The following is a 26500-nucleotide window of genomic DNA, read 5'->3' as shown; positions in this document are numbered from 1 at the left end:
TGAACAAAAAGAATATTCCCTCCGTTTAAAAAAGAATGACTGACTTGACACAAAGTTTAAGAAAATAAAGAAGACTTTTGAATCTTATTATCTTAAATTAAAGTTGTATCAAAATGTTTTTTAATCTTGTGGTCCTAAACATGTCATGTGGAAAGTTGAAAGTAAAATATTGTCAAAAAGAAAAAGAGGTCATTCCTTTTTAAAAGAACTAAAAAGAAAAATAGATTATTCTTTTTTAAACGGAGGAAGTAATAAATAAAAAACATGAAAAATATTTTAAGAGGAAGACCGAATACTATGTAGCATGGACCCACCCCATCACGTCCGTTCCCTACCGTTGTGCTAATAAGCAAAAAAAGATCAATATCAAATTATACTTTCATTTCACCTAGATATTCCAACTATCCCCACATGGGTCCCCTTTACCACCCACCATTTAACTCCAAAAACACCCCTCTTTGTCCATTTTTAACTCTTCCAAAGCTTTCTCCAATGGCAGACTACGATGCTCCCACACACCACCCAAGTCTAATCCAAAAAGAAACTGCTCTCCAAGCTATCAACACCATTATCCAACTCCATTTCGAAAAAACCCTAGAGAAAAAAAAGGCCATAGACTTACAAAAAAAACAACTATGGAAAATGTTCCAACGTTTCTTCCTCTACTTATCATTAATCTTTTTGGGGCAAGCCATTTCACCTAAGCTCCAATGTAGACATTGTTGGATACCCATTGGGCTTCTTTCACTTGCTCATATGATCTTCTACGTTTCCGTGGCACAAACTTTAAGGTGCATAAATGGTTTCAAGTATCAAAGGAGATGTCATAAGTTGACATTAGGGTTGGCTACCGAGAGGTTAAGGCAAGTGAAGATGAGAGTTAATGGGAATGGTGGGGTTGAAGAAAATAGAGATGAATTTGAGATATGTTATCAAGAACCACCTGAGAGTTATTTTGGTAAGTTTAAGAGGAATTGGGCTTTGCATTTTGGATTTTTGATTTTTATTTATGGGTTTATGATTTCTTCTTCTGTTGTAATGCTTTGTTTCTGAATTAAAAAGGGAGGGCGGGGGGCGGGGGGGGGTTGTTTGAGATCTGTAAAAATGAACTACTCTCATCGATATAATTAGTTGTTCGGATGGCAAGTACTCTTTACGTTCAATCGTGAGTTAAAGAGTTTGTTTTGAGATCTGTAAGAGCGAACTCCACTCAATTGATAAGAACGGTTCTTCGGATAGAGTAAGCATTCTTCACGTTCAGTCGTGAATGTATGAGTTCGAGTTAGGGATCAAAGGGCTTCTTTTGAGATCTGTAAGAGTGAACTCCACACTTAATTGATAAAAAGTGGTCGGTCAGATGGTGAGTACCTTCGTCCTCCGCGTTCAATTACGTTCAATTATGAGTGTGTGAGTTCGGGTTGGCAAGAGAGCAAAAAGTGTGGAAGCCAGGACAAAAAATTTACTTAATTTTTTAGGGTAGATCTGTGGAAAATTTTGATAATGGTTTGAGTGGACTAATTTCGACAAGTTGAGTGGAAAATATTTATTGCAATTTAACAAAATTGGTTGAAGTTATGGGTTTTGATTCTTTTGGTATGTTTGTTCAAAATTGTGGTTGTGTAAATATGTGTACATGTGCATTTTTGTTTCGTATGTTTGTATTTCCGGATTATTATTTTGGTCACTTTTTTAAAAAACCATACCAAATATCGTAGTGAGATGATTGTGTTTCTGGATTTCTGTTTTGGTCACTTCTTTCACAAAAAAAAAAGAAGGCAAAACTCATTGACGGACCTGTAAGCATGATTTTTCACTTAGACACTTCAAGTATCGGATAAGTGTATTATTTTGATATTTTTTGCTGAGTTGACAAGATGCGTATATTACACCTCTATGAAGCCGCGTTACAGCCCCTTTTGGCTGATGTGGTGCCCAAGTTGCCCCACCAACAATATATCAATTCACCTCTATTAATTTATATTTTTTTTCTTCATTTTTATCCATTATTTTGTCAATCTTAAGCTTATTTAATGATAAAAATTATTGAGAGATATTTAAAAATTTGATACACATTTACGAGTTCGTCTTGCCAAAAACAGTATATTAACTCACCCCATTAATTTATACTTCTTTCACAGTTTTATCCATTATTTTTGTCAATCTTAAATTTATTTAACGGTAAAAATTGTTGAGAGAAATTTATATACGTATTTAGGGATTTGTGAAGATTAGATAGTAAACATCATTTTTTTAATCATTAAGGGCAAAATCGACGAAGAAAAACTGAAAATCAAGCAATATCAATGAAGAAAAGCTGAAAATCAAATAAAATTGATGAAGAAAAGTTGAAAAATAAAGCTAAATTCGTGAAGAAAAATTGAAATCAAATAAAATCAATAAAAGAAATTAAAAATTGAAGCATAAAAATCAGTGAAGAAAAATTGAAAATTGAAGCAAAATCGATGAAATTTTTTTAAAAATAAAGCTAAATCCGTGAAGAAAAATTGAAATAAAACAAAATCAATAAAAAAATTAAAAATCGAAGCAAAATCGATGAAGCAAATCGAAAAAATGAAGCTAAATTCATGAAAAAATTCTAAAAATCAAGCAAATTCAGTGAGGAAAAATTGAAAATCGAAGAAAAAATTGATGAAAATTTTTAAAAAATAAAGCCAAATCCGTGAAGAAAATAAAAATCAAACAAAATCAATTAAAAAAAACTAAAGTTTGAAGCAAAATAAATGAAGCGAACCTAAAAAAATGAAGCTAAATTCATGAAGAAAATCTAAAAATCAAGTAAAATCAGTGAAGAAAAATTAAAAATCGAAGTAAAATCAATGAAAAAAATTAAAGATAAAGAAGGGAAGAAGATTGATGGGGTGGGGGTGACGGGTTGTTTGATGAAAAGACTGGCGGGGTGGGGGGTGGGGTGAGGGGTGACGGGTGGGGCGAGGGGTGTTTGAAGAAGAAGAATGGTGGGATAGGTGGGGTGGGGGTGGCGGGTGGATAGGGGTGGCGGTGGGTGGGGTGTTTGAAGAAGACTAGTGAGGTGGGTAGGTTAGGGGGATGGGGTATTTTTTTTATTTAAATTAATTATTTATAAATTATTTGGATAAAAATGAAACGTATCCGCATTTTATTCCTTACTTTTCACCTCAGCGGAGAGTGTAGCACACGCACTAATATTATTTTACTGATTCAGCAAAACGTATCAAAGTGACACACTCGAAGGCCGTTTGAGGTGCCAAAAAGGAAACTCGTTTTTTGAGGTGCCTAAGTGAAAGATCGTGCGTACCTAACGGCCTGACGATGAATTTTGCCTTTAAAAAACCATACCAAATATCGTAGTGAGATGATTGGGTTAGTATTCCCCGTCTCAAAATATAGTAGTACATTTTCTCAAATATCTATTTACGTGATCCGTAATTATAGAATAATTAATATTGAAAATAAAGTTAAAAAAGAATAATCTATGATTTTTTTATATTTTATATAGACAACTACTAAAGATAAATATTATAAAAACAGATGCCGACGGCTCGTGCTATATATTTTTTTATTTTAATTGATGTGACACAAATAGAATTTGAATAATTAAGCATATTTTTAATATATTTTTTGACATTGAAGTTATTAACTATTATAATTTATAATAATTTTTATGTAAGTTAATAATATCTGTTACTCTCCTTATCCAAACTTTTGTGGTATTAATAGTCAATTATATTTTAAAAATAATTTAAATTTTAATTATTGAGATTTATAATATTTTTTCTTTAATTTCAATTTAAGTGATACTGATATAATTTCGTCAAGTCAAGCATCTATATTACATCTTTTAAATTTTTAAAGCTGTTAATTATTGTGATTTATAATATTTTTATATTTTAAAACAAATATATAACAGAGTAATTTTTTTAGACATTTTAAACTGTTAAAACTATTACAATTTATAATACTTTTCATGTAATTTGAAATTAATATATGTTACTCTCTTTATCCAAATTTTTATGATACTGCTAGTCAATTATATATTTAAAATAATTTAAGTTTTTAATTATTGTGATTTATAATATTTTTTATTCCATTTCAAATCAAGTGTCACTGGTATAATTTATAGAGTCCGTCAAATATTTTTTATCTTTAAAATTTTTAAGTTGTTAATTATTGTGATTTATAGTATTTCTTACGTATTTATTTGGTCTCAATTTATGTGGCATAAATTTTAGGTAATCAATTACATTTTTAAGTTGCTAGCTATTGTAATTTATAATACTTTTTTGGCATTGTAATTTACTATTTTCAGCCATTAGCTATTATAATTTATAATACTCCCTCCTTGTCCAAACTTTTGTGGTGTTGATAATCAATTATATTTTAAAAATAATTTAAGCTTTTAAATATTCATATTTAAGTGACGCCGATATAATTTCGAGAGTCAATCAAATATTACGATTGAAGTAGCGAAGCAAACATGTCTTAAATGACTCTCAATAACTAATTACAAGTGATATAACAAAATTTCTATAAAAAAATACTTGTGAAAAAATTTAAATGGGTCTCATATAAAACGTTAAGTTAATATAAAATATCAAGAGTTAATTTATCATTTTATGTCTATTTTATTTTTCTTATTACATATTATTAATTTTTAATACTTAAATGACCTATAATAGTTAATTAGGGTGATATTGTAAAATAACGATTTAAGCAACTAAGATAGACATGTCATAGATGTCTATTTTTATTTTTCTTACTAAATATTAATATTAATTTTTTAATAATTAAATGACCTATAATAATTAATTAGGGATGATATAGTAAAATCACAGGTAGAAGCAACCGAAACAGACATATCATAAATGTTTATTTTCTTTTTTTATTACATATTATTAATTTTTTAATGTGTTAATGACTCATAATAATTAATTAGGGGTGATATAACAAAATCACGGGTTGAAACAGCTAAAGTAAACATGTCATAAATGGTTATTATTTTTTTATTAAATATTATTAATTTTTGAATGTGTAAATGATTTATAATAATTAATTAGGGGTGATATAGTAAAATTACGTGTTGAACCTGCTGAAGCAGAGATGTCATAAATAGTTCTTTACTTATTTTTATTAAATAATATTATTTTTTAAATATATAAATACTTTATAATAAGTAATTAGGGGTAATATAGTAAAATCACGAATTGAAGCAGCTTAAACCGGTGAAGAAGCACGGACAACGGTGTCTTGCCTGCTTGATCACACTTATATATATAAGAGTAATAAAGGGGAAAAGGTGCGAAAAATTTCTATATTTTTGGTGAAATTTTGCGGGGGTTCATGCTATTTTTGATCATATTTCACTGATATATATTTGACACTTAGACCACTACGTGTATTTTATGCACATTGAGCGTGTAAGAAAAAAATATTTAATAAGGGATAAAGGTAAAAAAAAATAGTCTAGGGAGGTCTTGGGTTGCATTTTAACACCATCGGTTTAAAAATAGTTGACATATTTAATTTTTAAAGAGTTAATTTAATTAATTTTTAAAATTAAATTAATTTAATATTTAAAATTAAAATTTAAGTATTTTAAAATTATATAAAAAATACTATAAATTATAATTTTAAAATATAATTAAAAAATATATTTTAAAATAATAATTAAAATTTATATCGTTTGAATTTTAGAAATACATGTCTAACTATTTACTATTAGGGAGGAAGTGTGATACTTTTGCAGGAGTAATTTGAGTCGTTTCTTTTTTACTCGTTTTGAATGGTACATATTCATGTTCTTTTTAGGTATCTTTTCTGAATAGACTTAAATGCGAAAATTAAGGATCCGTTCGATTATGAGATAAAATTATGGTAAAATTGTATAATAAAATTGAAGTTTTATTTGGACATGTAATTTTTACTTTTTATGTTGTAGATTTTTTTATGAACACAAAAACTTTATAAATTGTGAAAACTATTAAAATTATCCACATTCATTATACAATGTTACCAAATAAGCAAGAGTTTATAACAAAGTATAATGCACTATCTCAACGATATTATAAATAAATACAATATTTACTGATTAATTTTAGCTCAATAAAAAAATAAAATTTAACATGAGTTTTAGTGTACTTCTCTTTAATATAATCCTCCTACAGAAGTAAAGTGAGAGTTGATTTAAAGTAAATTTTATGTTGATTAGAGTAATAATCAGAGGCGAACTCATGATTTGAAGTCTGGGGGTGCACCAGTATTGTCAAAAGCGCGCATAAGTTCTGAATAAAGACTCAAATTGGTGTTGATCGCTCGCCTCGTTTAATGTGCAGTTTAGGTTCTAATTTATAAGATATACTTTCAATGAGGCTTTTCTGGAGATACGAACACTAAACAATTGATATTTCACTTAATAAAAAAAATAATTTTTGTGTTCATATATTTGTCATCCATGCTTATATTATTAGTCTTGAACTAGGTATATGTTTATATTTTTTCTCCTTTATGCTTATTTTTGTTAAATCTCACGCTTTATTTGTAATTTGTGCTTAAATATAATGAACCTTGAAGCTTTTTTTGCCCTTTTTTGCTTTTGCTAAGGCGATGAGAATTGTCTTTAAAACTAGAACTTGGTTGAGGAGAATAATATCTATCCATTTCAAATTTCAATTCACAGGAATCAATAACAAATTCCTACAAAATAAAAAATTCATCGAGAATATAAATAAAATTAATTATTTATTTTTAATCAAAGTCCATAAACTTAAATAGAAGCAAGAAAAAAAATACAAATAAAATTTACACACTGACTTTCAAGCAACAAATAAATATGAAAAACATTTATGATTTAACATTATCCAAAGTTAAATAAAAAAAATAAAAAAACAAAAGGAAGAGATGTATACCTGTTAGGGTCAAATGGAGAATTAAAATTGTAATTCTAATTTCTTCTTTCTAGGGAGTTTGGCTTTTGGGGGAATTTGGAAAATACAGAATAGGGCTTGGAATTTTGGGGAGTCAAATGGAGAATTGAAATTGCTCCTTGTAGTTCTAGTTTCCACTTTCGATGCTGTGGGGCCAGCTGAGCTGGTGGCAATTAAATATTACTATGTTAGGTAAATGAAAAAAAAGGGACATTCATCAAGAATTGAACCTACAACACCGGGGCCCAAAGGATGCTAGCATATGAGTTCAGAACTAGTGCACCCAGACATTTTTTGTTACTGAGGGTGCACAATTATATATATTAACTCTTTAGTAGGATATCTATACATATATATACGATTTTTTTAAAAAAGTTACCGGGTGCACGTTCACCCTCGACTAACCACGTGGGTCCGCCTCTAGTAATAATTATATGAGATATAAATGGTTTAAAGAATAATAATATGTACTATAAATTTTAATTACATATGAAATAGATAAATGTTAGATATAAATGATGGAACATTTATTTTATAAATAGTAAATTTATGGATCAATTTTTGCATTTAAAAAATCTCAAATCATGATCTAAAATTTCAAATCACAATTTTTTAAAAATTTAAAATTTCCTATCATGATATAAAGTCATAAAATGAAATCATCTTATCTGAGTCAAAGACTCTAATTTTGAGACTCCAAATCTTGAGTCAGTTTCTGTAGTGAGGGAATTTCCAGATGTGTTCCCTGAAGATCTCTCCAGAGTTCCTCCTGAAAGGGAAATTGACTTTGGAATAGACCTTCTTCAAGATACCCAGCTTATCTCTAGTCCGTCATATAAAATGGCTCTAGCCGAACTCGTAGAGTTAAAAAACACTTAAAAGGTCTCCTAGATAAGGGATTCATCAGGCCTAGTGTTTCCCCGTAGGGAGCACCAGTTCTGTTCATGCGTAATAAACATGATTCTCTTAGGATGTGTATTGACTACCGTCTATTAAACAAAGTCACAATCAAGAACAATTACCCAGTTCTCAAAATTTTTGACTTATTTGATCAACTTCAGTGTAACGACCCAATTTTCTAGAACCGAAACATCACATGGTGCTTATGATCCCGAAGGACAACAAGCTAACCCTCTACTGATATCTGGACCTGAACACTGCATAATATAGATAATAAATACAAAAACTGGCCATAAGGTTCAAAACATCTAAAAATACTCAAAATTGAAAACTAAATACTGATACATCTGTTCGAAAAGCCTCTAAACTGTCTGAACTGTGGAGTTGATGGGACATGTCCCCAACTAACTCTGTCTACTAAAAATAAACTAAGTCTGATATGACAATAATAAAAATAAGGACCACCCTCAACTGAAGAGGACTTACTGCTATATCTACTGCTACTGACTGGGACTGAGCTGCTAAAGGTACTCTGGATCTCGTGCCTCTGAACCTATGGTGTCAAATAAAACAACATAGCACAAATGCATCAGTACAGGAATGTACCGAGTATGAAGATGAGGTAAGTCCAAATGCAAGGGCTTATGCATGAACAATTACTTCACTGAATAATCATGAGAATACTGAATGAGGACATATGCATGAATGCACAAATCATAACTGAAAACATCACAACTCAAAGTACTGAAACTCGGATACTGCTTTATTAACATCTGAACTCAGTACTAATGCTTGAGGTACTGAACACTGGATCATCTGATACTAATAACTGAGTACTGGAGTTGAGATCAGTCTTATCTAGCGAGTGATCTTGAGAACTAATGATACTAAAATGGATTAACTGAATCTACTCATATCAATGATTGAATTCTGAGCTTGCTACTCTTGACTGACTGAATCAGAGATCAAACCTCTCTAACGTATGATCCCAGAATCTACTATCAATGATAAGAAAAGATTATGTCTGAGATCAAACCTATTAATCGAAAGATCTCTAAATCTGATAATGAGAATACCCAACTAAATCTGAGATTGAGATCAAGCCTATCTAACGGGTGATCTCTGGATATGATAACGAGATTACTCAACTGAATCTGAGACTGAGATCAAGCCTATCTAATAGGTGATCTCTGGATCTGATAATGAGATTACTCAACTGAATCTAAGACTGAGATCAAGCCTATCTAATGGATAATGAGATTACTCAATAACTTTATATGGGACCATGCCTATCTAGAGGGTGGTCCATAAATCAATGGAACTATCTGAGTTCATCACTGAGATAGGGAACTATATTTGATAGTCCTAATTTTTGAGTTCTACTCTGAAGATTGATATTGAAACTGTAACTGTGGGAGTGCTCACTTAACCGACATACCCCAAATCTAATTTGGTGGGGTCCAAACTGTAACCCCAGCTGGAAGGGTGTCAATACCGTGCCAGGGGTAAAGACCTCTCTGGTCAAGCCTTTCTAATGGGTGACCCTCACAGGAAGTCAAGCCTAAGGCAGTATAATAGTCAAGCCTATCTAACGGCTGACAAGCCTTTTTTTGATGGGTGACTCCTGCATCCTGCGTTGGCTACGCAGTTCTGGAGTTTAGAGATTGCTCCTAATGACTCTGCCTCTCTAACGGAGAGCCATCATCCTTGCACTCGCTTAGTGCTAGCTCTTACTCCTAACTGAAAGACTTTGAATTGATTCTTAACTTAAACTGAACTAAATTTGATACTGATCATATTTCTCGACTAATCTGACTGAGTTAAGCTGAATTCACTTGATTTTGTATCTGACGGAATACTACTGAATCTCGTCATCTGACTAAATAATACAGAGCTTTGAATAGATTACTCGATTACTACTGAGGTTTGAACTGAACACTTGAATACTACTAGATCTAAGCTGAGTACAGAACTGAGGCTAGATTACTAGCAATACTGAGATTATGGAGATTACCAAGATTACTGAGATTTCTTAAGTTCTGTATCTATCTGAGAGTACAGAGTTCTATAACTCACTGAGTTCTGAGAATCGTGGCTTGACTGAGATCATCGAGAAAACTGACACTGGCTCTATACTGCAGCTAATTTTTCAGGTATAAATACCCCCAGGACTTGATGACGTAAAAGTAAAACATAACCATTCTTGAATAATCAAGACAATGGACATTTATTCACCATCACAATCACTGAAACATCTCTTCAAGCATTTAGAAATCATAAACATGCGATGATGTAGGGAGACATACTATTGGCTCATACTCCATTCAACAAGGTTTTGCATCAAACACTTAGCATGTATTAAAGTCTTAGCATGTATCGAAGAGCACATAATTGGGGAATTTCACGCTATCATGTCATAATTCATTCACTAAGGCTTTTCAATAAACACTTGGCATGCATGGGCTTGCACACAATTGGGGATTTCTAGTCAACATGCTGTAATGACTCTAATTCCTTCACATAAGCATTTTATCAAACATATGGGGAGCATGCTTTGCTTATTCAACAATTTCTACCCCAAATTAACATGAACACATCACTTAACAAGAAACTTTAAGAATATTTATCATGAACATCACATAAATATCACATACTAGGGTCAAAGCTAGAAAACCTTGCAAACAAACATAAATTAAAACTCAATGATAATAGGAACTTGAATTTCAACCCACATGAATCATGAAAACTCATAAACATAAGATCTTTGAAATTTTAAAAAGTTATCTTGAGTTTCTTGGATGAAAGGGACCCAAGAATCAACATCTACATACCTTAGGGAAACTCTTTCTTGAAGGCTCTTGGAGAGATTCTTGATTTTACTTGATTTTTTTCTTGAAGAAAAAAGAAGGGTTTTGATTTAGTAGAAACCCTAGTTTTTGACGTTGAAGATGAGAAACGAGGTTGTGAGCCTTGATTGGATATAAATAGGGCCTGAAAAGAGTGGAAAAAGATAAAAAAGTCCTTTTAAAAATTAACTTAAAATTACCGATCGGGGACTACATGAAAAAAGTCGATATTAGGGAAATTCTACACGGTTCAAAATATTTTTCACTTGGGAAGACACTTCTCAACCTTTTAAGGCCGGATTTACACTCCACTGAACACGCTCTAAGGCTCAGACTATGAGAGAATTTTGTGGGGTCTTACATTTAGGGTGCCATTTATTTTTATTAGATAGACTTCAAATCCGGCTATCACCAACTCAAAGTCAAATAATGTGACATTCCAAAAATAACTTTCAAAACTCGGTATGGTCACTTTGAGTTTCTAGGCATGTCCTTGGTCTCACAAATGCCCCAACAACCTTTATGGACTTGATGAACCGAGTGTTCAAGAAGTACTTGAACATGTTCGTCATAGTCTTTGTTTATGACATTTTTGTCTATTCCCGTAATGAAAACTATCATACAGACCACCTCTGGATAGTATTGCAGACTCTTAGAGCCTAGTAGTTGTTTGCTAAATTCATTAAGTGCGAATTTTGGCTAAGATCAGTAGCTTTTCTTAGCCATATTATTTTTGATGATGGCATCAGAGTTGATCCTCAAAAGACCAAAGTGGTATGAAACTAGCCTATACCCATATCTCCATCAGACATCAGGGGTTTCTTGGGTTTGACTGGCTATTACCAGTAGTTTATTGAAGGGTTTTCATTAATTGCGTCTCCCATGTCCAGATTGACTCAGAAGAAAGTTAAGTTTCAGTGTTTAGATTCTTGTGAGAAGAGTTTTTAGGAGTTGAAGATGCAACTCACCACTTCCCCAGTTTTGACGTTATCAGATGGTTCAGACGGGTTTGTTGTGTATTATGATGCTTCCACAGTTAGTTTGGAGTGTGTTTTGATGCAAAGGGGTAAAGTTGTGGCCTATGCCTCTAGATAACTTAAGTACCATGAAAAGAATTACCCTACTCATGATCTTAAGTTAATAGCTATTATTTTTGCCTTGAAAATTTAGAGGCATTATCTGTATGAGGTGTAAGTTGATCTGTTCACAGATCAAAAAAGCTTGCAGTATATGTTTTCACAGAAGGATTTGAATCTGCGTCAGAGGAGATGGTTAGAATTATTGAAAGATTATGATATGAGTATTTTGTATCATCTGGGCAAGGCCAATGTAGTGGCAAGTTCCCTAAGTAGATTTTCTGTGGGTAGTGTTTCTCATGTTGAGGATAATAATAAGAAGTTAGTTCAGGAAGTTCATTATCTTGCCAGGTTAGTGTTCATTTGGTTGATTCATCTCAGGGTAGCGTTTGGGTTCAGAATAGTTCAGAATCTTCTTTGGTTGCCAAAGGAAAATAAAAGCAAGATAGGGATCCTAGTTTGGTGAAGTTGAAGGAGTCAGCCAGAGATCAGAAAGTAGAGGTTTTCTCCCAAGGGGGAGATGGTGCGTTGTGTTGCCAAGGTAGACTGTGTGTGCCGTATGTTGATGAGTTAAGATAGAAAATTCTTATAGAAATGCATGGTGCGTGCTACTCAATTCATCCAGGGGCCACGAAGATGTACTGCGATCTGCAGGAAATCTATTGGTGGAGTGGGATGAAGAGAGATATTGCAGAGTTTGTAGCTAAGTGCCCTACTTGTCAACAGGTTAAGATTGAGCATTAGAAGCCTAGTCGGTCTATTCAGGAGTTCAGTATTTCCACTTGGAAGTGGAAAGTAGTGAACATGGATTTTGTGACAGGTTTGCCTCGTACTCGTCAGCAGCATGATTCAATTTGGGTCATTATGGATAGAATGACCAAATCAGCCCATTTTTTCTAGTCTATACTTCTTATTCAGCTGATGACTATGCTAAGCTCTATATTAAAGAGTTGGTTAGGTTTGCACGGTGTTCCATTATGTATCATCTCAGATAGAGGTATTCAGTTTACCTCTCACTTTTGGAATATTTTTCTGAAGGTTCTTGGTACCCAAGTTCACCTCAATACAACCTTTCACCCTCAGGCAGATGGTTAGGCGAAAGGACCATTCAGACCCTTGAGGATATGTTGAGAGCGTGTGTTGTTGACTTTAAGGAAAGTTGGGATGACCACTTGCCTTTGATTGAGTTCATATATAATATTAGATATCATTCTAGTATTCAAATGGCTCCGTTTGATGCTTTACATAAAAGGAGATGTAGATCTCTGATTGATTGGTTTGATATAGGTGAAACCGCTTTGATAGGGCATGACTTGGTGTTTTATGCTTTAGAGAAAGTTTAGCTAGTCCAGGAAAGGACTAAGGCAACTCAAACCTAACAAAAATCTTATGCAGATATAAGGAGAAAGGATCTTGAGTTTAAGATTGGTGACTTTGTATATCTAAAGATCTCTCCCATAAAAGGAGTAAAAAGGTTTGGTAAGAAGGGGAAGCTTAGTCCCCAATATGTTGGCCCTTATAGAATTTTGAGCCATTTTGGAAAGGTGGCTTATGAGCTTGAGTTGCCTGCAGACTTAGCATCAGTGCACCTAGTATTCCATATCTATTTGTTGAAGAAGTGTATTGGTGACCCAGCTGTAGCTGTTCCCTTAGAAAGCGTAGATGTTTAGAACAACCTTTCTTATGAACAAATTCCAGTCGAGATCCTTGATCGACAAATTCGTAGACTAACGAACAAAGAAGTTCCCCTAGTCAAGGTTTTTTGGTGAAATTAGTTCGTTGAGGGAGACACTTAGAAAGCAGAAGCAGATATGCAGACCAAGTACCCTCATCTTTTCTATGCAAACTTAGATTCAGTTTAAGGTAATAATCTTCTTAGAATCCTCTTTTTCATGCTCAGTTTCAGCTGCATATCATTCTCATGTCAGTCAGGCATTCAAAGAATCAGTTCAGTCATGTGTTATGTTTTAGACTCAACCATTTAATCACATTTTCATCACATATGTTCAGCATGCAACCTAAATTCCTCAGTGTTTTTAGCTTAACCAATCTCATTTAAGGACGAATGATCCCAAGGGAGAGATATTATAATACTCCAAAAAATCCATACCTATGTTACAACCATCTTTCAAGCTCATGGAAAGTATATTGTAGTTATTTGGTAGTTTTATGAGTGAGTTTGATTTATATTAAGGCCTCAAATAACTCCCATCTGTTAGACGAATCAAAATAGTCCTTATCGATTGAGTTTTCGGGATAAATGTTGCTTTAGTTAACTTCAAACGAGCATATCTTTTTCTCTACTTAGAATTTTCCATCTTAAGACCTACCAAATGATAGAAAATTGAATTATCTTTCTAATGATACCAATTTTTCCTTAATCTAATGTTTGGGTGAGAAGTTATGACACTTTTAGTGAAAAATAGTAGCCCAACGCGATGGCTAAAATCGCGTTTGTCTTTTCTAGTGGACCACTGTGATAACTACACATCGCGTCAAGGGGCAAAGTCACATTCAGTGAGGAACCACAATGGTGCCGTGTCGTGCCAAGGTTCCAGTTTGGGATTGTTCTTTTTCTAGTGGCGAATGCGATAGCACCGCGTTGCGCCGGAGCCAAACATCAAAATTTTTTAGTTTCACTATTTAAAATTCCAGGGGCCGTTTGGTCTTTCCCCATGGCCCCAAATACATCCAAAATACGTAATTACAACCCTAAAGGGGGATTATGTGCCCCATTACTCAAATTCCTCTCCAAGAAACTAATTATCTTTCAAGAACAAACCCTAACCTTCAAGATTCACTATTAATTCTCAAGAAAAATCCCAAGAACTCTTACGAATTCATCAACGCAGGTATGTTAAATATTTATCCATGGGTCCTTTTCACCCATGGAGTCCAAGTATCCAATTTTATATTAAAAGTTATGTTCTTTAAAAGTAATTGTGATTTTTAATTTGTGATTTTAACCCTGAATTCCTATGAATTGAAACTCTATACCATGTTTACATAAAATTGATGTTGTTATCAAACCCCACACATTTGAATAGGAAATGAAATCCAAGTATCCATCCGTATTCCCTTTTCCATAATTTCATGCTCAAGGTATGCATTGATTCTTCTTTGTTTATTATCTTTGTGAAAGGTAAAAAGGTTAATTCCTTGGTATTCTATTTTTTATCTTAAAGGTAAGAGTAGAGATGTTAGGGGGATTTAATCATGCTTATACTACCTTATACCATTATTCGGTGATGAATGATCTAAGTGGAGGAGAATTGAAACACCCTGGGTTTTGGCCATTGTAAATTTCTGAAGCTTTGAGCTCATTGCCCTAGAAACGACTCACCATATGTGTCGTATAGTATGGGTACAGGTTAGGTGACTCAACTGGTAAGTTATCCAGTGTATGGTGGTTGGTTTTCATTGTGGTTACAACTTGGTGGGTACGATTCGTATGGTTTGGTGACGGTTCATTGGGTTGGTGCTTCACTTAATCTAAAACTTAGTAACTTGACTTGGCTCTGAGTACGAGTGGCTCACTAAGAGTTGTAAGGATAAGGTACGAGTGGTAAGGTGTAGTTGTATGGATAGAATGTGGTATCTAACTTTTTGATCAATGTACTAGTGTAGGGTACCACTCGTATGATGTGGATACGAGTTGAGGGGTCTAATCGCACCCTCCTGCGTCTTTTTGATAATTTAAGTTGGAGGTATTTTGGATATTCCCCCCTAATAACTCCTTTAGGCCCCACAACATAAAACATTTGGAGGCTTCCTTGACCCATTATTCTCAATCAAACACTCTCTAAAAACTCTCAAATCTTTCTCAAGATCTTGGTTCAAGAAAGGTTAGGGTTTTCTTCAAGTCAATCAATTAAGGCTCTAAAGGGTGGTTTCTCTCCGTCTTCCTTGTTGCCAAAGGTATGTTACTTATCACTCATAGTTAGTTTTACTAAAAACATGTTTTAATGAATGATTTTCATGGCATTATCATGGTATTATTTTGTGTTTTGAAGTATATGTTGGGGGTTTTGGTTTCTCTTGGTTGGATAATGTTTCCCATGTTTTTCTTATGGTTTTCATTTTATAATTATGGCTGTAACATGTGGTTTCATAGGAATGGTCAATTTATATATGGTTTTGGTTTTGGAAAAATCTTATGCCCTCAATATGTTTGTTAAAATACCAATGAGAATGATTTTCCACATAGTTTGACTATTATTAAAAATTTTGTATTGCCTAATATGGTAATGGAATCTAAATTGGTTTAAATGATTTTAAGTGGATTGGAATGGTCTTAGTGTCCATGGTATTTGCTTAAACGGAAACTTTAGAGTCAAATTGGTTTAATGGCTTTAGTATGGCATAAATGGATAGACTTGTAAGCATATGTACATCCTTTAGTTCGTGTGGCTATACGCATTAGAGCCCTCTCATCTAAGGTTGAGCTAGACCCATATAGCCTGTGGGTGCCTTCCTATAATATGACAGTTGAGCTACACAATCCAGGCTAAAGTTTTAATGTGTATGTTAAATCTTGTTCCCTATAAAAAAATGTTATATAAGTATATATGTATGCACACATGTATGTCAACACGTACATTGGGTTGATCTAAATTTTGAATTATCATTACTTTATCCTTATCCCTGAGATGCATGCTGGTGCTTAACCCACTAACTGTTAACAAACTCTGTATCCCCATGCGATGCAGGCACCAGAGATACTTTTACTTTTCCTGCGTAGAGTTAGGTGGACTGATTCAGTTCGTCGATCGTTGGTGGTGAAGAGGTGAGCTTCTATTTTCTGGAAGACTTGGACATTTCATCAGATTTTATTCATAGATTAAAATTGTGAGTTTACATTATCATTATCATTGTCATTATCATTGTTAAGGTTAGGGGCATGTCCCAATACTTTGTTGATTTAAGTTTTGTTAGAAGGCATTGTAGATTACTGTCAACTTGGGCGGTGATATTGGTTGGTCATTTTTGGTTGGATTATCGATTATCGATTATAGATATGTCTAAAACTCTTTGAGCTTATTTTATGCTATCTTGTTATATACTTGAAATTCATCAGTAGTTGAGGGTATTGTGTTCTTTTTGGTTAGGTGTAGGAGTGGCCTTTGGTCCTTGTTGGACTTGAGTTACCCATCACGACCAGGCCCTGGTTTGGGTCACAAAAAAGTTAGTATCAAAGCCTAATTGGTGTCATTGGGTGTCCACAAAGTCGTGTCAAGTAGAGTATCTTTTATGAGATTGTAGCGCACCACACTTATAAGGGAGATACAATGAGGAATTTAGGAATGTTTCCCTTTGAATATGTTATATTTTGGGCAATAGAGTCCAAGATCTTGGAATATCCTCTAACTCATATATGTTCTCTTTTAAGAGCATGCCTCCTAAAAGATTTGATGCTCGTAGATACTCCTCTATCCCGTCTGAGGACAACGTGGACGGAGCTCATCTTACTCAAGGTGTTCAGACCCGATCTAGTGTTAATGCTTCTAATTTCCCTAGTGGAGTTCAACCGGTTCCCCTAGCCCTCCTCAAACACCTTTGGCTGGTGTGTCTAATGATGAGTTTCGCTGATCGATCCATTTACTTACCTAGTTAGTGGCCTCTCAGACTGAACGTGTTGCTTCTATTGCTCTATCTTTTGAGGTCACTGTAGTTGGGTAATTTATGAGGCTGAGTCCTCTGACTTTCACTGATTCTAAGTTTGAGAAAAATCCTCAAAATTTTATTGATGAGATGGAAAGGATTTTTCATATGATGCATGCTACTGATGTGGTGGGTGAATTGATGTGGTGGGTGTGGAATTCACTGCTTATCTGTTAAAGGATGAGTTGTATCAGTGGTATAAGGAATAAGATCAGTCTAGGGGTGATAATGCTGAGTCCGCTTTGTAGGATGACTTCTCTAGTGCTTTTCTTGACCACTTCTATCCTCAGGAGTTAAAGGAGGCGAAGGCTAAGGAATTCATGAATTTAAAGCAAGGTAGGATAACATTAAAGGATTATGACTTAAAGTTTCATTAGCTATCGTGATATGCTCCCGAATTAGTGTCTAGCATGTGGGCTAGAATGAGAAAGTTTGCTTTCGGGCTGTCCCGTGATTTGGTCTTGGAAAGTAAGACTGCCTTGTTGAACAAGGATATGGACATATCTAGACTTGTGGTTTATATGCAACAAGTGGAAGAGGAAAAGAAGACGTAAGAAGAGATGAGTGAAAGGCAGAATAAGAAGTTTCAATAATCGGATCAAGGTAAAGGTCAACAACAGAGTGGTACAGACGGTGGAAAATGGTTTAAGAAAGAGTGGGGTAATTCTAGTGTGTACTCTACAGCTAGTTCTCCTTATCTAAAGCCACCAGGTGATCGTCATTTTCAAAATAGTGTTGGTCCTAGGGCATAGAATGCCCAGCCTCAGGCTTGTCGGGCTAAGTCAGCTCCATCATATCCCCCTTATAGATTTTGTGGTCAGGTGCATCGTGGTATTTGTGAAGAAGGAAGGACCAAGTTCTTTATACGTGGTCAAATTAGTCATATAAAGAGGGATTATCCTTTTAAGGTTGCTTCTGGGGCAAATAAGATCCTTGTTGCTACTTCATCAACTCCGACACCTAAGGGGCTACTTCTATTTCTGGCTCCGGCAATGGTCGGAACCGTCTGTATGCTTTTGCCACCAGCTAGAATTCTGAGGCATCCCTTGATGTTATTACTGGTATGCTTAAACTTTTCTCTCATTATGTATATAGTCTACTTGATCCCGGGTCTACCCTCTCTTATGTGACCTCTTATGTGGCTATTTATTTTGGTTTTAATCCTGAGTGTATTTTGAATCCCTTCTCTGTCTACCCCGGTGGGTGACTCCGTTATGTCTTGAAGGATCTATAGATGTGTGATGTCGGTCCGTGGTAGGGAGACCTTGGTGAATCTGATAGAGTTGGACATGTTAGACTTCAATGTGATTTAGGGATGGATTGGTTGCATTCGTGCTATGCGTCTCTTGATTGTCGGACCCGAAGGGTTAGTTTCCACTTCCCAAATGAGCTGGTGATTGAATGGAAAGGTATTTTCCTATTGCCTAAGGGAAGGTTTATTTCATATCTTAGAGCCTAAAAATTAATTTCCAGGGGACTCTCTACCATCTGTGCATGCTAAGAATTCTAGACTCGAAGGTCCTTCATTACAATTTGTCCCGGTGGTCTATTAATTTCTCGAGGTGTTCTTTGATGATCTTCCTACTTTTTCTCTACACGTACATTGATTTTGGGATTGATATTCTTTCGGACACTCGTCCTATTTCTAACCCTCATACAGAATAGCTTTAACTGAGTTGAAAGAACTAAAGGAGTAGTTGAAAGATCTGTTAGATAAGGGTTTTATTCACCCCAGTGTCTCCCTTTGGGGTGCTCCGGTGCTATTCGTACGTAAGAAGGATGGGTCCTTTCGGATGTGTATAGATTATTGCCAGTTGAAAAAGGTGACTATGAAGAATAAGTTTTTGCTTTGTAGGAATGATGATCTCTTTGATAAGCTTCAGGGTGCTAAATATTTTTCCAAGATTGATCTTAGATCGGGTTATCATCTTTTGAAGATTAGGGAAATAGATATCCATAAGACTGCTTTCCAAACCAGGTATGGTCATTTGAGTTCTTAGTGATGTCCTTTGGTTTGACCAATGCCCCGATGACATTTATGGATCTTATGAATCGGGTCTTCCATCAGTTCTTGGATTTGTTCGTAATTATGTTTATTGGTTATATTTTGGTGTATTCTAAGAGTGAGATGGATCATGCCGATCACCTTCGTCTTGTATTGAAAACCTTAAAAGATCAATGATTGTGTGCAAAATTCTCAAATTGTGAGTTCTGGTTAAATGCTGTGAGTTCTGGGTCATGTTGTGTCCTACCATAGGAATAGTTTAGCAGGTATATTCTTGGTATAGCGAGACAACCATAACAGAATGAGGCTGTTATAGTGACCGTCATCTTCCCCAATAAGAAATGATCCATCAATAGTGTCTTATCTAAAAAATCATCCATTTTTGACTTTTTAACACATATTAGGGTGAGAGATATGCTATGGGACTATTAATACTCAAATCTGGGTGTTTAAGCCCATATACAAGCCCCACTGACCAAGAAATTTTTAAAATAACCCTTCACTTTCCACCCTATTTCATGCTCTAAATTAGCCATGAACTCTAGAATCTTATACCTAGAACACCATAGGGGCATTAAAAGTAAGAGAAGAAATCATGCTTCACAAATGCATCCAAATTCATGCAAGTTTTTGATTCCCAACTACCAACTACAAAATCCACTTATTTTCTATAGTTTCTAGTGCCAAATTATGATAATTTAAGTAAGGAAATAAAGAGTTGAAGTCATAATGTAATATACCTTTTATTTTTGAATTTAGAGAAAGTTGATCAGAGAGGGGAGGGGATTTTATTTTTAAAAATATGAGAAAAAGGCAAGAAAGACATTTCTTAACCTTAAATCTGCCCTCGTCCCATTATATCGGCTTGCAGCCCGCTATAACGGTGCTGCTATAATGAGAATTTTCCTTCTATAGCGGGACCCAATTTAGTTTACCTAAGTCCTAAAATTATGTTCCACCGTAGGTTTATTTTGATATTCTAATTGGGCATCAGTTTAATGATCACGCCAACCATCCCTCTATGCACTACAAGGTATATTGGGCCCTTTCAATGGGGTATATACATCAGACTCCACATTTATCGCACATGGTTTATGTTGTTTAATAGGATCTCCCTTAATTTCAGAATTGGAATTTGTATTTATACATGACTCTCAGTTCAATTTACATATTTCAAAGTGCTATTTTCCGGACTTGTCATTTCTTATCAGTTTATATTTATCTTTGATAGGGTCATTGTGCTTTAGTTCAACATGCATTTAGTCTTGCATTCCAGTTCAGTTATTTGTATTTTCTTGAATGCTTAGTATCTATATTTTCCCTTAAATGCTCAGTACATTCAAAGTATTGACCATATATTTTTTTGCGATGTATCATATTATGATATAGGCCCCGACATTCAACATTAGACTCACAATTATTATGATCCTGTCCCTTTAGCAACTGACCATTGGTGAGTCCACATCATTAAAATATGAGTTTTTACCATTCATTTATTTCATCATTATTTTTATTTTCAGATATTTAGAGCTAGATGGGGACTTTTTTTGCAACTCATCAATTTAGAAGAGGCTTTCAAACAAATAGATTAATTACTTCAACTTGTGTATACTTTTAGATTTATGGTTGTGTTAAATTATTTATAACTAAATTACTTTTCCAACCTACTTCTGCATTCAATATTTTTATTTTTTCAGTATTCTTAGTGTCATGGCAGAGGTTTACCTTAGGGTCACTTGCGGCTCTAAGCATCGTGTTGCAACTAAGATGTAGTCTTATGTTGCGATAAACTTGGTATCAAAGCATCAGGTTTGAAGTATTATGGGGTGGCTAAAAGTTGTCTTAACTAGAGTCTTGTTCAAGGGTGTTTAGCATGCGACACTTATGATGGAGAGGCTGCAAAACATTTTAGAAAAGTTTTTCTATTTTATGTTCATATTATGTGATAGAGTGTGAACTCTATTAAACCTCCTTCTAACTCATGCTTTAACCATTTACAGAAAGTGTATCCCAGAAGTCAAATAGAAGGAGAAACAATAACGGGATCAAGCAAGCACCACCTACTCCAGCCATCCCTTGAATGAGAAAGTCATATATGCAAAACTTAGGTCTACTTCTTAGGTGCTTTCTTAGAAAATAACCACTCAGGTCAATTAGTAGGATGTTGAACCAGCTAACCTAAATGGGATTGCAGCAGCAACCAGAGTCCCTGAATTTATTCGGATCAATCTTCTAAAATTCTGTGGTTCTAAGGTGGAGGGGAATCCATGGGAGTTTATTGATAAGGTTCAAAAAGTCACTCAGATTATGGGTATAACTCCAGTTAAGAGTGCAAATTTAGCTGCCTATCAATATAATTGAGAGGCTCAGACTTGGTGCAAGCACTGGAAGATGGATAGAGACAAAGAAACAGGTCTCGTGGATTAGAATAAGTTTGTGACTGCTTTTTTGTATAGATTATTTCCATTTTAGTTGAGGGAATCTAAGGCCTAGGATTTCATCAATATGAAATAGGGCAACATAACCATGAAAAAGTATAGTCTAAAGTGTACCCAGTTTTCTAAGTATGCTCCAGCAATGGTAGCTGATTCTAGGGCCCGATTAGTAAGTCTGTGTGAGACACCTTAAAATTTTGACATTTTATTTTTGATCCTCCTGCATGCATAATGTTGATTTTTGACTTGAATAATGTTTATAAGTGTTAAAAGGGTGTTTTGAAAAAGTTTTGAAACTTTAGGAAGGGGTTTGGGGTCATTTTGAGACTCTGAGGTAGTGAGGGCCCACGATAAGGCCATGTCGCGGAGGTTAACCTCCACGATATCAACGTGGAATAGAGGCTAACCTTGTCGATATTGGCGTGCCATGCCAGTGATTATTCATGCTTCGATTTGATATTTTTGGGCCTGAATTGATGCATTGTTTAAATAATTTTTATGAAGGACACGGGTCTCCTCAAATTGGATGAATTTTGGCTTGGAATTGGCATTAACCTCAACCCACTTTGTAAACTTGATTTTGAATATAGAAAATTGCATGGTTTAACTTGCTTTGACCAGGTACAGCATATGAGTTCGATCCATTAACCTAATGCATTGTATAAATAGATGTAAAAATGATTTTGGAAGGCCTTGGTGGCCATGGTTTGGATTTTAAATGAAACTTGTGAGTCAATATGGATATTTGGATTGGTTTGGCATAATTAATTTAGCTTGCAAGTATATTGGTACGATGATACCAAGTGGTAAATGCCTTAATGAATGACTCCTGGGTTAATGGATTGGTTTATGTGAAAATTTCTTCAATTTGGACTTAAAGAGAATTGTCTAGCCCACATTAAAGGTGTAAGTCCGGAGGGAAGCACACTGAAAACCATATTTACCGATGTTGGGGTCTTTATGATCGTGTGGCCGGTTCACACTTGATATATATATATTTTTGGATGGATATTTCCCATGGTGGCTTTATTTTTCCCTTGATTCGTGTGGCTAACATGCACTGGGGTCCTTTACGAAGTAGGAGCTGAATCTATATAACCCTTGTGCACTTTTAGAATGGATCGAGCTACACAATTCAGGTTAAATCTTTAAACTCTTTTGTTCATGACCCTTTCCCCTATTCGACATTCTATATATATATATATATATATATATATATATATAAATAATATTAAAAGTGTGAAGACCCTTAGAAAAGTGATTTGAACTTTTTACCCTTCATTAAAAGACACTATAATAGACAAAATTGGCTTTTCCTGATTTTTCTTCAATTTATAATATTGAATATTAATTATAATAAATATATAAAAGAATTAAATGGAGAAGATTTCTACTTTTAGTTGAATTCCTAAATTCATGATAATATTTTATTAAAGAAAATTAAACTTCAAAAATATTATTATATATAAAAAAATTATATAAGGTAAAGTTATGAATATTTTAAAAAATTTGGTGAAAGTATTTTACATAAAACAAGTTAAGGTTCCAAAAAAAGAAGTAAAAAAAGTTTCTTCCAAAAACTACATTTAGTACGTGATGTTTTCCAATTAAAAAGGGTAGGCAAACTTTTCAAGAAAAAAAGGTTTTGTGATTTTTTAGGTAAGGAATGTTATTCTTTTATTATAATATTTTAATTTAGGAGTCATTACATTTTTTTTTCAATTTCAGAATTCCTTTTTTAGGTAATACAAATACCTTATTTGGATAATAAAAGTTTTTGACCGTAGCTTTGTTATTTGGTAACTTTATGATTTCTGAATTTATATTTCTATTTATATTACGTTTTGATTTTATTGATCATAATTAACAAATCATCCTTTTATGTTTGTAAATAGTTTTGTTATTAGATCTCTAATATAAGGTATTGATTTAATTTTCTGGTTTCGAATTTTCTTTTGTATTACATTGTTTTTATTGATCAAGAATAATGAAACATCTTTTCATGTTTGTATGCAATTTTCATTATTGAATCTACAATGTGACTTTGTTGTTTCTAGATTTTAATTTTTTTTATGACATTGGGTTTATTGATCATGAATAAGAAACTTTCGTTCTACCAAAAAAAAAAAAACTTTCGGCATTGAGTTACTTTGTGGTTTCTACTCAAATAATAAGTTTATGGATTTTTTGTGTAAAAGTTAGGTTTCATTGTATTGTTTTGATATTTTTATTATCATATTATTTTGTTGTAGTTTACAAATAATAGATAAATATCGATCGACTTTGAAAATTTTTTTAGGTAGAGATTAGGTTTAATTATATTGTTTTGATATCTGTACTTAATTTTTTTGGTATGTATAAACAATAGGTTTTGTTGTATTGTTATGATATCTCTATTATCGTATTATTTTGTTGTAGTTTACGGTTTCTTTTGCGTAGGTTAGGCTTAATTGTCTTGTTTTGATAGCTCTATCATCATATTATTTTGTTGTAGTTTACACGTGGTTGATAAATTTAGATTGAATTTGAGACTTTTTTTTGCTAAATGTTAGGTTTAATTAAATAAATATTTTTATCTTTACATGTTCAAAAGATGTTAAAACTATTTATTGTATTCTTCTTTATTATTTAAACCAATATCCTATATTTAGTGTAATATTTGAACTCATTAAAGTGAGGTACACGCGCAAGGTGCGTATACCTAAACTAGTATATATTAAAAGTGTGAAGACCCTTAGAAAATTGATTTGAACTTTTATCCTTCATTAAAATTATATTCTTTAGACAAAATCGTCTTTTTACTATTTTTCTTCAATTATTATATCATTATATTATAATATTTAATGTTGTTGTATATTATAATATTTAAATTAAAAATTCCTATAATATATGGTAAAGAAAAAACTTAGGAAAATTTTTCCTTTAAAAAACACAAAAATAAAAAATTACCCTAAATTTCTAAAAATAAAAATAAGTTATTTTAATATTTTAAGGAAAAAATGAAAACACGTTACTTTCATTTTTTGAGGAAAAAATTTCAATTTCCTAAAGTTGTGTTGTAGCATTAATTTGATACCATAATTGCTTTTTTTGTGAACTTTAAAGGAATCATCTACAATCACAAAAGGTTAGGTTTAATCCTATTATTCTAATATCTCTATTATCATATTTTTTTGTTGTAGTTTCTGTTATGTTCAAGTCTATGTTGTAGATAAATGTTTCATCGGACTTTAAGAAAATATTCTCGAATATTGTAGTTTCTGTTTTGTTGCTATTTGTTATTTTTTTTAAGTAATAGATTAACGTTTGCCAGGCTTTAAGGTTTTTTCTTAAGGTTTAATCGTATTTTTATGATATCTCGATTTTCGTATTATTTTGTTGAGTTACAGTTTGGTCAGACTTTGAGGAATTTTTCTATAAAGGTTAGGTTTAATCGATTTATTTTGTTGTAATTTCTGATCTATTACTATCTATTATTTTTGTTATTATCTGTGATGTCATAGTTTACATCGTAGGAGACGATCAAGATATTGATACTTCACATATGGCTTGACATGAAGCACACGTGCAAAGAACATACATTTGACTAGTATGTATGTATGTATGTATGTATATATATATATATATATATATATATATATATATGAACATGTGTGCATGTGATTTTGATTGATTTTGGATATGGCATTATGTTTTCACTTTGCTTGAGTTACATGTCAGTGTTTATCCCACTGACCGTCCTAGAAGGGTACATCATTTCATGATGTAGGGTCCAAAGACTTTTTTATTATTCATGTGTAGTATTAGGTGGTTGAGCACATTTGTTGAGTTGCGGTGAAGTGGTGAGCCTCCATCCTTCGGAATGACTTATCAATTTATTATTCCTTTCTTATTGACTTAGTACTGCTAGATTCTTTTTCTTTGGTCATAATCGGGGGCATGTCCCAACTTAGTTGCTATTTTCGTTTTAGAGGCTATTGTGGACAAGTGTGGGTTGGTTATTGTTTTGACTCTTAGTTTTCTTGAGTTATCTATTCATATTTTTATTACTGTTTGATTAGATTTCACTTTATATTTATTGATATTATCATGTTCTGGATGTTAGACTAAGGGGATGGTCTTCGGGTCACGGTGGGCTTAAGATAACCGTCACGACTAGGCTCTTGTTTGGGTCGTTACAAACTCAGTAGCAGACCATATTTTAGTGTCTTGGGTGTCAACAAAGCCTGGTCGAGTAGAGTCCCTTTTATGAGTGTGTAGAGAGCCACACTATTAAGGAGGAGGATACAAGACATTTAGGAATGTTTTCCTTTCTTGCGTTCTATTTCGGGTTGTAGAGTCTAGTGTTATGAAGCTTATCTAAATCCTGGCTTTCTCGCATTTCAAATCATGTCTCCCCGAAGCTTCGATGTTTGTACAAACTCTGCTGGGAACTCTGTTACTCCCAGGGGGAATGTGGAAAGGACTTACCCTATTTATGGAGTGCAAAATTGGTCTAGGGTCCCTGCTTCTGACTGTACTACAACATGTGGAGTTCCACCTTTCCCTACAAGTCCTCTTCGAGCTTCCCGTGTTAGTGACACTTATGCTAAGTTGCCTTAAGGAGATATATCTAATGTAAAGTTCCATCATTCTATTGATTGCTTACTAAGTTAGT

At 33.6% G+C, this 26500-nt stretch overlaps 1 protein-coding gene across 1 annotated transcript; it reads left to right on the top strand.

Moving 5' to 3' along the window:
• The first annotated feature begins 313 nt into the window (after positions 1-313).
• LOC107849581 lies at positions 314-1571 on the top strand. Its single transcript, XM_016694140.2, has one exon. It carries the CDS (start codon positions 412-414, stop codon positions 1051-1053), a length of 642 nt encoding a protein of 213 aa, XP_016549626.1. The 5' UTR covers positions 314-411; the 3' UTR covers positions 1054-1571.
• Positions 1572-26500: the final 24929 nt, after the last annotated feature.

Source organism: Capsicum annuum, chromosome 12 (assembly GCF_002878395.1).
Source record: "Capsicum annuum cultivar UCD-10X-F1 chromosome 12, UCD10Xv1.1, whole genome shotgun sequence".
Classification (NCBI taxonomy): Eukaryota; Viridiplantae; Streptophyta; class Magnoliopsida; order Solanales; family Solanaceae; genus Capsicum; species Capsicum annuum.
This window is presented reverse-complemented; position numbering and strand designations above follow the sequence as displayed.

Excerpts from the sequence above, each read along its gene's own strand:
- LOC107849581 (XM_016694140.2), top strand. The coding sequence starts at position 412 with ATGGGTCCCCTTTACCACCCACCATTTAACTCCAAAAACACCCCTCTT.